Consider the following 14,317-nt stretch of genomic DNA (forward strand, 5'->3'; position numbering starts at 1 on the left):
GCAATCAATGCTGTGAGCCTTCTCGGAAAGCCATGTCTCCTCATGTGCATATCTATCAAGAATTGGTCATTGTGCATGGTCGGCCTTCTAAGAGTAAGTGTTGCGGAAAATATTCTTCATGCACGCACTCATGCACCAGTTATCTTACCAAATATATCCGCACTAGTATCGTAAGTGAGATGCCATGGCCGTTGTGCACGTCTGCGGAGTCGAGAGTTCTTTTCGTCCAACTCCATCGGGGCATTCACCACACGCAGCCAATGTGTTAGCAATGTGCGAGAACAACGATCTACACATGCAGAAATGACGCTTAAGCACTGTCGGACACCATCAGAGTTCATCAATAAACTAATCCTACACAAGCCGTGCAACAACTGCTGCATGTTAGCGATCATCAGACTAGACATGGAGAGATCCATTCATATTTATAGATAGAGAATTTGTGGGAGGTATTGTGAAAGATGTATGCATTGTAGTTGGATTATATTGTATTTTTAGATGAAGAATGGGTTAATAAATAATACTAAAATATTAATTTTTGAATTTAAAAAAGTTACAAATGACTTGCGCTCCAAGCCGGAGCCCTAAATCATGAAATTGGCATCACCAAGTTTAAATCACTCAATATATACCTATATGTAAGTCAACTCTTGCATTCAAATTAAAAATCCCAAATAAATGTGGTTTGTTATATGCAGCCAAAAAAAATTATTAGTAGTAGTATAAATTAAGGTCTTGAGAAAAATCAATCTTTTGCTCCGGCATAGGTTTGGAGCTGTGCGAAACCCTAATCCACAACCCTAGATTCCGCCGAGTTGTAGTTTCATGCAAGATGATCATAAAATCGGAGCCTACAACTATTCCGGCGGCCACCGGCTGCAGTAACTGCGGCGCTCACGAGCGGCGCCTGCTCCACCAGATCCGCTGCCGCAGCGGCTTCAAACGTGTCTGCACCACCTGCGTCCTCCGCCTCCATCCGCAGGCCTTCTGCCCTACATGCTTCCTGGTCTACCCCCCAACTCTCCCTAACGACGTCGTTCGCACCTGCGATAAGTGCTACTCCCACTCCCACTCTCACTGCGTCGACTCCAACGGCGCCCCCCCTCCCAAACCCTACATTTGCCCTCTCTGCGTCAACCCTAACGCCCCAATTTTCAAATTAAAGTCTGCCGAGGAGGCCAATCTTGTGATCGATAATGTTAGGGTTCAAAATTGCAGGGTCATGGACAGGGATGCGGCGAAGATGCTGTTGGCGGCCGCCAGAATCGCGTCCACGTCGATGAATAAGGCGGCGGCGAATGCCAAGAATGAGGCTGAGAAGCGGGTTAAGGAGGCAGCGTTCGCAAGGAAAAGGGCTAAGGAGGCATTGGAGCACGTTGCGCTTTTGGCGCATAAGGAGAAGGCGAGGAGGAAAGAAGTAGGGCTTCGTGACGTGGCTGGCCGGGGAATTGCCAGCAATGGTGGTGTTAAATTTGAGGCTGAGGTTAGTGCAAATCATGGTGTTAGGAATCGCAATGGTGTCGTGCCTAGTGTTTCGCAGCCGTTTGTAGCTGTGGAGGAGAAAATGAGTGGTAATGTAGTAGTGAATGTGGATAGAGATAACTCTAATCAGGTGTTGGCCGCATTGACTGCTGTTGAGTTGAGAGAGAATGAGAAAATGGGGGTTGGAATGACTGCACAGGTTGAGAGATCAGGGATAGGCCAGGCCAGTGATGGCCATGCCCAGATGGATGTTGATGAAAGGCTGAATGTTGGGGAAAATGCAGGACTGATTGAAGATAGCAGTACTATTCGTGCAGATATGGAGATCGATGCAGGGGATGTCAATAATCATGGGGAGAAACAGCTTGATGGTGTGAATAATGAGGTAAATTTGGTTCAACCAGGGGAGAATTTGGTGCTGAATAAGGTAATGGATAAGGATGGAGAACATGTTAATGGTGGCCGGGCATAGTCCAAGAACTTCATCCGCTAGCTCAAAGGTGTTGAGGTGGGCAATGGGTTCAAATTTGTAGCTGAGTTTGCTGCACTAGTTTTGGTTTTTTTTATGTTAATGATGATTTCCCTTCTTGCAGGGGTGTGGCTGTATTCAAATACTTGTTTTGGAGAGGATTTGCCTGAAGGTGGTAGATCATCATGTAAGTTGGTTCTCATTTAGATGATTCATTTTTATTATCAGTTTTTGTGGAGTTGTTGGTTGGCATTATGTGATTGCAAATGCAACATTAAATCAAGATTTCTCTGTATTGGTGTTGTTGATTTTGTTGGTCTAAGGGAAAGTATTTTATTTTGAGTGTAGCTATGGATGTTCAGACAGAGACTATTAGTTTGAGGCTGTGCTTAATCAATAGATTTGCAACTTTATTTTGTGACTGTACTCAACACACGCTGTCCATTTTGATTTCTTGCTTTTCTCTCGTCTCAGAAAGTATCTTATACACATAAACTTCGTGCATGTATAACTGTATACTATGTCCAATAATTCAAAGCCAAATTACAATTGTATGTAACGTAGTAATAACTGAATCCTTGAACGACTATTCTGCTGAATCTTTGAATGGTAATTAATTTTAAAATGTAGAATTATGATTTAGTAGGGTTAAATTTATAAATGGTCACTATACTATGATGTTTGTATCAAACTAAATTTTACTACTAATTTGTTATTTCAGAAAACTTACACTCTATATATCATTACTAGTTTAATTAAAATATCTTTGTCGCTATTTTTAGTCTATTCTTTTAGGGCTCGGATGGTAGCTCCCACAATTATTTTCAGGGATTTGTTGGAAATGGACTTTTCCAGAGTTGATGGGCACAATTATCATCTGTTTGGTTCAGTCCACCCATATTGTTAAGCCCAATTCAGTCGTTTGGTTCAACTTGAGAACCCTTGAAAATAATTATGTCATGCCTATACTACCCTGTTGGAATTTTAGTGTATTAGCACTTTAATTCTAAGGAAGAATGTTGGAATTTTAGTGTTTATCACTTTAATTTCTAAACAATTCGGCTGCTTCATTAGAAGCTTGTTCTATCTTATTTTAGTGTTTGAATTAACTGTTTTAACAGTTTTTAAACAGTTATTAACAGTTTGGAATCAGTTTTAGTTAATTAACTGCCTCGACGGTTTAGGCTGATTTTTGATTAAATACAGATCAGAGAATGAACAATCATCTAAGGGAAACTTAGTCTTATCCGATCATAGATTTTGTGCACTCAAAATACTTGATCTGAAAGTATTTTATACGATTCTAAGTTATCCAAGTCTTCTAATAAGGATTCCCTAATCCTAAGTTATAAAATCATCATTATATATCTTACCTAACAAAGATCAAGTAATTTGAAGATGACTGGACCCAATTCAGTGAGGGAGATGACTGCAAACTTCACAAAACTGGAGAAGTTTGAAGGAGTAGATTTCAGAAGATGGAGAAAGAAGATGCACTTCTTGCTGACCACCCTGAAGGTTGTTCATGTACTCACAACTACCATGCCAGAACCGACTGAAGATGAATCTCTGGAACAAACCAGAAGGAGGCTGAAATGGGAGAATGATGACTATGTGTGCAAAGGGCATATTCTCAATGGTATGACTGACTCACTCTTTGATATTTATCAGAATGTTGAATCCTCCAAAGAATTATGGGATTCTCTAGAATCTAAATACATGGCAGAGGATGCTTCTAGTAAGAAATTCTTGGTTAGTAATTTCAATAATTATAAGATGCTAGATTCTAGACCTGTGATGGAACAATATAATGAATTACTAAGGATTCTTGGACAATTTCAACAACACCAGATGCATATGGATGAAGCCATATCAGTTTCTAGTGTTATTGATAAATTGCCTCCCTCTTGGAAAGACTTCAAACATACTCTAAAGCATCAAAAGGAAGAACTTTCCTTGGTGCAACTTGGTTCTCATCTCAGAATTGAAGAATCCTTAAGGATTCAGGAGATGGAAAAGAACAAGGAAAAGAGTGTGGCTGGACTATCTTCCATTAATATGGTGGAAGGTGGACAGAAGTTTAAAGGGAAAAGGAAAATGTTTCAAGGAGAGTCCTCTGAGAATAAGAAACAAAAACTTGTTTGTTGGAAGTGTGGGAAACCAGGCCACTACAAGAAAGATTGTAGGTCTGGAAAGAAACTTTTCAAGGCTGGTACAAGTACAAGTGGTTCAAAATCTGGACCAAGTGGATCTAAGGATCCAAGTGTACCTCAAGGTATGAAAATATTCAATTCTAATATTTCTATTCAGAACTATATCTCGGATACACCAAGTTCATTCTATGTACAGGATGATGAGTACACTTGGTGGGTGGATTCTGGAGCTACAAACCATGTTTGCAAGGATAGGAGATGGTTTACATCCTTGCAGAAGATCACTGATGGATCAGTGATTAGAATGGGGAATGGTTCTAGTGAATCGATTGAAGGAATAGGAAATGTTAGGCTAACTTTTACTTCTGGGAAACAGTTGGATTTAGTAGATGTATTGTATGTTCCCACCATTAGAAAGAATCTAATGAGTGGCACTGTAATTAATAACTTAGGTTATAAACAAGTTATTGAAGCTAATAAATATATTTTATCTAAACATGGTGTATTTGTTGGTTTTGGTTATTTATGCAATGGTATGTTAAGATTAAATATTGAATCTTGCTTTGTTGATAATTCTGCTTATGTGATGACTTCTAATGAACTTTCAACTACTGATTTGTGGCATGAAAGGTTAGGACATGTGCATTATAAAAGACTAATTGAGATGTCTAAAAATAGCTTAATCCCTGTCTTTACAGTTAGCAAAGATAAATGTAAAACATGTATGTTAACTAAGATCACAAGGCAACCTTTCAATAATGTTGTGAGAGAATCTAAACTACTGGAATTAATCCATAGTGATATCTGTGATTTTCACTCAACACCATCAATTGGAAATAAGAAGTATGTTATTACTTTTATTGATGACTCAACTAGATATTGTTATGTATACTTGCTAAGTTCTAAGGATGAAGCCTTAGAGAAATTCAAGGTATATAAGACAGAAGTTGAGGTACAAAAGAGTGAATTTATAAAGATTTTTAGATCTGATAGGGGAGGTGAATACTATGATCCTAGTTATTTTGAATCAGTGGGAATAATTCACCAAATAACAGCCCCTTATACTCCACAACAGAATGGAATCTCTGAAAGAAAGAACAGAGTGTTGAAAGAAATGGTTAACTCTTTGTTATCATATTCTGGTTTAAATGAAGGTTTTTGGGGAGAAGCTATGATTACTGCCTGCTATATATTAAATAGAGTTCCAAATAAGAAAAGTAAAGCTACACCTTATGAGTTGTGGTTTGGAAAACCTCCAAACTTAAACTATCTTAAAGTGTGGGGCTGCAGAGCAGTAGTTAAACTCACTGATCCCAAGCGTAGGCCATTGGGTGAAAAGGGAATTGATTGCATTTTCATTGGTTATGCAAATCATTCAAAGGCTTATAGGTTTTATGTCTTAGAACCTAACAAATTTGTCTCTGTGAACTCTGTTATAGAGTCAAGAGATGCAATCTTTGATGAAAATAGATTCACATCTATCACAAGGCCTAAGGATCTATTTTCTAATTCTAAAAATAGATTAGTAATTTCTGAAAATCAATCAGAGGAACCTTCAACTCAACATTGGGTTAGAAGGAGTGTAAGGCCAAGAAATCAAAGTAATCTAGATAAAGGCTTTCAAATCCATCTTATTGAAGGATCAAGGGATGAATTACAATCCCAGTACCCCTACTGTTCTATAATTGAAGAGGATCCTAAGACTTTCAAAGAAGCCATGTCATCTAGAGATGTCTCATTCTGGAAAGAGGCTATAGATGATGAAATGGATTCTATACTCCAAAATAACACTTGGGAATTAACTGATCTGCCCCCTGGTTGTAAACCATTGGGGTGTAGATGGATCTTTAAAAGAAAGATGAAAGTTGATGGGTCTATAGACAAGTTTAAAGCTAGGCTTGTCATTCAAGGATTTAGACAAAAGGAGGGGATAGACTACTTTGATACTTATGCTCCTGTAGCTAGAATATCTACTATTAGATTGCTAGTAGCTATGGCTTCTATTCATAAACTCCTTATACACCAAATGGATGTTAAAACAGCCTTTTTAAATGGTGATTTGGATGAGGAAATCTACATGAAGCAGCCTGAGGGATATTCTTTACCAGGAAATGAACACAAGGTGTGCAAGTTGATCAAATCATTATATGGCTTGAAACAAGCACCAAAACAGTGGCATCAAAAGTTTGATGATATTGTTTTATCAAATGGTTTTCTATTGAATCAAGCTGATAAGTGTGTTTATTCTAAGTTTGATAAATTTGGTAAAGGAATTATTATCTGCCTTTATGTAGATGATATGCTTCTGTTTGGTACTAGTCAAGACCAGATAGATGAGACAAAGAAATTCCTATCATCTAAGTTCTCAATGAAAGATTTAGGTGAGGCTGGAGTCATATTGGGAATTAGGATAATAAAAGAGGCTCCTAACAGAATATCTATCACACAATCTCATTACATTGAGAAAGTGTTGAAAAGGTTCAATTATGGAAACTGTACTCCAGTTAGCACACCTATGGATCCTAATGTAAAACTCTTACCTAATAGAGGAAAAACAGTTTCACAATTGGAATACTCTAAAGTAATAGGTTGCCTAATGTATGCAATGATAAGTACTAGGCCTGACATAGCTTTTGCTGTGGGAAGATTAAGTAGATTTACACATAGTCCTAGTATTCATCACTGGCAAGCAGTGAGGAGGTTACTTAAGTACCTCAAAGGAACCATAAACTATGGTTTGTGTTACTCAGATTTTCCTTCTATCTTAGAAGGATATTCTGATGCAAGTTGGATAGCCAATCCAGAGGATCATTCCTCTACTAGTGGTTGGATTTACTTGCTAGGAAGTGGAGCTATCTCTTGGGCTTCTAGGAAGCAAACTTGCATCACAAGTTCTACAATGGAGTCAGAATTTGTAGCACTAGCCGCTGCTGGAAAGGAGGCAGAATGGTTAAGGGATTTGGTTTATGAAATTCCTTTATGGCCTAAGCCTATATCACCTATCTCTATAAGGTGTGACAGTGCAGCAACATTGGCTAAAGTATATAGCCAAGTTTACAATGGGAAGTCTAGACATTTAGGTGTCAGACATAGCATGGTTAGGGAGCTGATCACTCATGGGGTCATTTCAGTTGAATTTGTTGGGACACAACAAAATCTGGCAGACCATCTAACCAAAGGCTTGGCTAAAGATTTAGTTATCAAATCTGCTAAAGGGGTGGGGCTCAAGTCCATCTAATCTTATCTGTTTGGGATACCCAATTTCCTTCTAATTTGATATTAGATGTGAAATTCAATGTGGAAAGCCTAAATATGTGAGATAGACACATGTTCAAACCATCCAAGGTATGTGTAATAATCTGTCAGTTTGAAGGAGGTTGAAGTTTTGCTTCTTAATAGTTTTTTTGGCAAATTGTTTTGACAGAACAAGATGAAAAGCTACCTATACAAACATGGAATCCAAGTTGTTCCAATAAAGCTCTGGACTTAGCTTTATAAATGTTTGTTGAAGGATATGGACACTAGACTTGTTATAAAGGTGTCAGGTTTAGATTAATTGTTTGATAATTATGTGTATATTAAGACTGATATTCAAAGGAATTGTAAGAGTTCAAGTCTTAGACCACTCTTATAATTAGAATGTTTGTACATTGATATACTAAAATGGAAATTCAATCCTTGTGATATTTTCATTTATGCATAATTTTTGTTTTCTGTTCTTTTGATTTGATCATGCTTATAAATCCACTAAAATAGGGGAGGAATGTTGGAATTTTAGTGTATTAGCACTTTAATTCTAAAGAAGAATGTTGGAATTTTAGTGTTTATCACTTTAATTTCTAAACAATTCGGCTGCTTCATTAGAAGCTTGTTCTATCTTATTTTAGTGTTTGAATTAACTGTTTTAACAGTTTTTAAACAGTTATTAACAGTTTGGAATCAGTTTTAGTCAATTAACTGCGACGGTTTAGGCTGATTTTTGATTAAATACAGATCAGAGAATGAACAATCATCTAAGGGAAACTTAGTCTTATCCGATCATAGATTTTGTGCACTCAAAATACTTGATCTGAAAGTATTTTATACGATTCTAAGTTATCCAAGTCTTCTAATAAGGATTCCCTAATCCTAAGTTATAAAATCATCATTATATATCTTACCTAACATACCCTCCTTCTTTCTTCTCAACAGAGCCCAAAATTCACCGGACGCCATGGATTGTCAGATCTATGGCATCCTCTTCCTTCTCACCCTAGCCTCCGCATTACCAGAAAATCCCCCCGCCAAGCCCTCCAACCACACCATCCTCTGCCGCGAGAAGATTCCGCTCAACGGCGACAAAACCGTGAGCACCGCCAAACTCATCAAATCCGAAGACATCGTCCACCCCGACGGAGTAATCCCAAACAGATCGGACCCTTATCGAGGTAAAACTCCACAGATCGAAAATTCCACAACGCAGCCGCTTTGAAATTGCATCTGTCGGAGAAGTGCACTTTACCAGCTCAATTGTGCACGGAAGGGGGTGACAATTGCTTCGATTGGAGAATTCGGAGGGTAAAAATGGGTATACACCACCGTTTCAACCAAATCCTGAAAAACCGATCTCTAATACCTGCTCACTACCGAGATTGAGTTAACATGAAACCGCTGATAGTAGTATGTACACATCGAAAACCCGACTGGTTTTACCGGGTCGTGCGATTTGTATATGAGCTACCAAACGGTGGAAAATGGGTGTGAACAGTGGTGTTTCAAGCCTACCAGACACACCCTTATACAATTCTCTACATCGTCAAATTTGCATATTATATGGTCTATTGCAATATTACTCTCTTTCCATGATAGTGTAGACGTTTCTTTTCTGCACATGATATAAGAAAACTTGTATTAAGTGGGTTCAGTAAATAATGAATAAAGTAAAAAATGAAAAAGATAGAGATGAAAAAAGAAGTAAGGGAGAGTAAATTAATTAGTTTTAAAACTAATGTGACTCTAATTGATTCCACTTTTATGAAATGTATTAATATGACAAATTAACTTCACTGCTACGTAAAGGAGAGAGTATTATTTTGTTGCATTTTGACAAATTACCCCATCTGTCGTGTATGACAACCAACCAACTGTCCAACTCATCCTTCTCCACTTTGACTACTCAGATTTGGTACATCTTAGACACAATCTTAGCATAATAAAACGTACTGTTATTATTTCAAAACCCCATAAGCGTATTCAACAACAATTATCAAGAAAGTACAATACTACTCTATTTCTCGTCATCAAAAGCGCTGGAACACTTAATTTACATAATTTCAACTATGGAAGCAGAGAGCTTCACAACCAAGAACAGAGTAAAGAGTAAAATAGTTTCAGCTAAGATATACTGTTTGCATTTACATGCTTAGAACGGAGATATCGTCATCATCATCAATCCTTCATTTTGTTTCAAAATTCCAAGTCTACCGTCTGAAATCCCGCTGGTGTAGCAAACTCGCTATGCAGAACAAATCAGAGAACGCAATAAATTCCACTAAACCGAAGCTTTGAGAAATTACGATAATCACAAGAAATTGCTTTGAAAGACCATCCTTAAGCTTGTGAATTTTCAAGTGGCTTTGACAGAATATCACCATGCTAAGCTCTCTTATTAAGCGTGATTTTCCAGTGACTCATTTCCATGTTTTCATAATCTCAATCTTAGAGCTGCATCATAAAACTACATCCACCGGAATTCCACATAAACCAACAAGATCCTTATGCCCTCTGATACTTTGCAATACTTTAGCCACCGTGTTTTCTCCAACAGTAGTAATCAACAACCATATGCAAGTATGTGAGTCCCAATCATACCACAGCAAGAATTGATCACAAAAAGCCTTATTCGAAACTCTGATGTTAATTTGATAATATTAGCCCCCCAACATGTTCTCCAAGTAGTTGAATCTCAAAACCTTCCATGGCCACAGATTTCCATTATCAATCGCATACAAGTACCTGATCATCATAGAAACGTCTCTCCAAATAGGCCATGTTAAGCCAAAGGTAAACAATCATATAAAGAGAGCAACTACCGGCTCTCTGATGTTTCAAACGTTATCTAACCACAACTTTCAAGCTAGACCTTCGAAGTCTTCTTAAAGCAAAACTTAAACAAGAACCTAAATACTGCTATTTTATCTCAAGGCTACATATTCAGCAGCCAATACCTAGGGGAGAAGGCTAAATATAATTACTTTTCAATTCAAACCATTTCACATCACCATGAAGCCATGAATCAAATACAAATATTCATACCTTCTCCCCTCCCAACTGCAAATACTTTGACCTTATGTAGCAGCTGCCAGCCCTGAATCAGGGCTGGACTCTGGAACTGCAACCTTAATTGGTTTCCATCCTGACTGATAATTATATATAATCCACTTTTTCATGTTAATTACCATTTGCAAGATCTGGAGAATTTCACCCAATGGAAGCTCTTTTAAGCACATCTTTTTCATAACAGTTGCTGCCTCATACCTAAACATTAAGTTACAAAGATTTAGGAACAGGATGTAAGGAAATTATGCAAAACATTTCATAAGTCTTCAGCAAATTATGCACTCATCAAAGATAATAAATATACCTGCAGTTTGTTTCCAGTATAGCAGATCTTCCAGAAGAGGATGAAAGAAATTTTTGGATTTCATCCCATATTGATTTTGAATACTTGTTTGCATCACCACCCATAGGGTTTAGACATTGCCATAGTCTCTCATTTTTCCCAATATACAACTGTAGGGAACCTATTTGTTGCAGTACAACCAATTGCTGGTCAAGTGCACACGCCAAAGCTTTCTTAACATCAGTATTGCGATGTCGGATGTCTCCATATCTGATGCAATCTGCAATATTTTCCTCTGTTGGCATAATCTTCTCAATTCTTAGGGTGTTTAAAGCCAGTAGGACAATCCCAATAAGACCTTGTACATATTCAGAAGGTTTAGGGCATCCTGATGTTCCCCACGAACCATTTACAGGGATGGCAGCAGTTCCTGATCCAGATGATAACTGTGCTAATGTATCTTGATTACCATGTGGATACCTGTTGTTTTGACCGTCTTGATGAAAAGATCTCTTCTGAGCATTAAATCCTTTTTGCTGAGCATTCGAGTTTACTCTGTTTGGCGATTCACTAGACATTGGTCTTCTCTCTCCTCCACTACGTTGTTGCGAAGCAGGTGCGCTTTGATCATTTCTTGTGTGCTCAGAAATGTTTAAATTGAAAATATCAGGAACGTTGGTTGGAGGAGCTGTGGTCAAGTTAGGTGAATCAGGTCTGCGATTTAATACATTAGAAGGATGCCAATGGGGGTTAGTTAGAGACGAGCTAACAGGCAGTGTTGCAGTTTCAGTGGGGAGGCTGTTTGGTTTTAATGGCTGAGGGTAGTGAATTTGATGAGAGACATGAGGGTGGGAATTGTCTGCTCGCGGGAAATCAGGATTACCAGGATAATACGAGTTCGCTATTCCACCGCTAGCAACTTTTGGGTTATATGCAGTAGATAAGTCCTGGTGTTCATTGAACTGCTTAGGGTGTACATATCCTGGATGAAAGTTTCCACTGTTAGAATCTTCTTCAGACCCAATCATGCTACTAGAGGTTCTTGGCATAGAAGGTTGAGTGAAGTTTCTGCGAGGTTGTTTGCCTTTATATTTTACATCTGTTCCTCTTCCCATATTTGAATATTTTTGGTTACCCAACTGAGAACTTTCATAAAACGATTCCACTGGTTTGTTACCCATAATGGTATCTGTACGTAATGAGTCAGAGGTGGGTATATGCCCATAGCTGTTACTTACAAATTGAGCAGTTTCAACTGTTGTAAGTGGTGGCCCTCCAGCTACTAGACTAGTCCAGAGCCATACACTCTTTGCAGCAGCAAGAAGTGGCGCAGAAGCTTTTTGTGGTTGAGCAAGAAGAATATTATACCGACGCATCCGTAGTTGATGCAAAGCATTTGAGAAATCTCTGTCTCCGGAAATCAATAAATAATTGGCAGGTGCGGGATTGTCAACAGCCCAAAATAACATATCCACCAGAATCTTCTTGTCACTAGCATCTTTAGCACCTGATCACATTTCAATGAAAGCTTGAACTGATAACTTCCATTAACACACGCAGGCATGGCCTCTTAAATTTCTGTGTTAATCTATATTTATTTAATTGCACAAATATAATGGACACAGGAAATATGATCAAACTAGCTAACCATTGGAACTCTAACTAATATAATGTTGAACTTGAGAATATAGAAGGGTCGCATTTCCCTCCAAGATAAGCAATTTTCTGGACTTTTGCATCTGCAGTTGGGTCACTGGCTGACTGCTTATGGACGTCTCCACCAGAAACAATCTCACGCACTAATCATTCAAAATTTCTTGTTTGTGTTTTCAGCTATTAACTTTTTTTAAGCTCGACACCTCGACTTCACACAGAAAATACTAAATGTTGCTTGGAAAAGCTCAGGATTACATATTTCAGTCAGCTAAAGTAAAGACTTGCAATCTTTTCCAGGATAAGAGCACTTATCCCAGAAAGAAATTCGCTAATTGTACTTCAGTGTAAAATTTTGGCCCTAACATATGCTCATCTCTCTCTCTCTCTAACTCACTCACTCACACACACACACACATACAAATTCGCACACTGATCTAGCAATGCTATTCGCCAAGATCAGAGTGGAAATTTGGACCTAAAATATGATTGTCTCTTACATACGCATGCAGATTCACAAACAGAGAAGAGCAAAACTGCGAACCAAAACACAATCCTAGTGATATATACGTCATGAATCACAACAAAGATAAAGAAGAAATTATGAATCGACAAGTTTATAGTAATTAATTAAAAAATTAGAAAATAATAAACTCTTAAATTAAGTCTCTCAACTTCACTATACTGTACTGTGCCCGTTCTGCTAATGAAATCCAACTGAACTTAGGGCTCACTCAATTCCGCATAACCGATCTACTCATCAACGAAATCAATTTACCGAAATTGAATAATGAACCAGTAAAACGAATAAACACGCAAAAGAAGACTGGATCCAACAGGCCAAAAATAAATTGCAGATTTACCGGCGGGGACGTGATTGAGGGCTACACCGGTGCTGTTGAGCGCCTGCTGGACAGCGGGGGAGATTCTGGTGGTATCGCCGTAAGCGGAGACGGAGACGGGCCCACAGTAGTTCATTTTAACGAGCGCGGAGCTTATATTCTGCGCTATGGCGTGGGGATCGCACACCTTCGGCACGTGACAGTTCTCTATATCCCACCACACCGAGGTCTTGGCCTTGATGTACTGTTCCTCCGCCGTCTCGGCCGGAATATGCTGCGACTGCGCTCCGTCTCCGCCCATCGCTCCAGCAACGGTTGGATTATATCACAGTTGAGTCGAAAAGCGGACGGGCGAATGGCAGAGGGGTGTAGGAGGCTCAGGGACAGGGAGGGAAGGCGCACGATAGCATGAAAGAGGGCGTGAAGAGGTGGTCTTTTTCGAAGTCCGAGTGATTGGAGTGGTATATATAAAGGGGGCGTGGGTTCTATCGTGCGCACTGGGCCAAGTAGGTTAGTTTCCCAGAAGTCCACAAATTCTTGTTTTTAATTTTATTTTATTAGGTGTACTTGTTCATAATAAGACTCCTAATTGAAATTTTTTATAGCGTTGTTGTGGAAACTTTTCTCAAATCCTATTTAAATTCCAAGACTAGTGAGGAGACTTTGGAATGAGTGTGGACTAGGGAAGCCTTTGTCCGTTTAACGCGGGAATGACGAATTTACCCCCTTCTACGAAAATTGTTGCTTTATTGGGTAAAGAAAAGGCGGGTCTCGTACAATGAGTAGAATTAATGCACCCCATTTATGGCTGTAAAGAAAAGATTAAAGCGCGTTCAAGTAATTTTTATTTATTGTATTTGTCATTTTAATCAAATTATTGAGCCACAGTATTTTTTAGGATTAAACTAGGGCTAGTTCGGTACGGTATACCGTACCGGGAGTGCTATATCGTACCGAAAGTTACGGTATGACAAAAACCATACTGATACCGTAAGTTTCGGTATACCGGAAATTCGGTATGACAGTTTTCCATACCGTTACCATACCGTGTTATCGGTATACCGTACTTTTACGGTATACCGAACTGCGATATGACATTCCAATATACCGTTATACC

The 14,317-nt window shown here is 38.6% G+C and overlaps 2 protein-coding genes across 2 annotated transcripts; one reads left to right on the plus strand and one right to left on the minus strand.

The window, feature by feature from the left end:
- The first annotated feature begins 690 nt into the window (after positions 1–690).
- LOC125187449 lies at positions 691–2,382 on the plus strand. Its single transcript, XM_048084043.1, has 2 exons — positions 691–1,990; positions 2,076–2,382. The coding sequence occupies exon 1, from the start codon at positions 833–835 to the stop codon at positions 1,952–1,954; it is 1,122 nt and encodes a 373-aa protein (XP_047940000.1). The 5' UTR covers positions 691–832; the 3' UTR covers positions 1,955–1,990; positions 2,076–2,382.
- Positions 2,383–9,287: 6,905 nt separating this feature from the next.
- On the minus strand, positions 9,288–13,634 carry LOC125187448. The gene is made up of 3 exons (XM_048084042.1): positions 13,222–13,634; positions 10,727–12,212; positions 9,288–10,620 (listed from the first exon to the last, which is right to left on the minus strand). Exons 1-3 carry the CDS (start codon positions 13,499–13,501, stop codon positions 10,431–10,433), a joined length of 1,956 nt encoding a protein of 651 aa, XP_047939999.1. The 5' UTR covers positions 13,502–13,634; the 3' UTR covers positions 9,288–10,430.
- Positions 13,635–14,317: the final 683 nt, after the last annotated feature.

Source organism: Salvia hispanica, chromosome 5 (genome assembly GCF_023119035.1).
Source record: "Salvia hispanica cultivar TCC Black 2014 chromosome 5, UniMelb_Shisp_WGS_1.0, whole genome shotgun sequence".
Taxonomy (NCBI): domain Eukaryota; kingdom Viridiplantae; phylum Streptophyta; class Magnoliopsida; order Lamiales; family Lamiaceae; genus Salvia; species Salvia hispanica.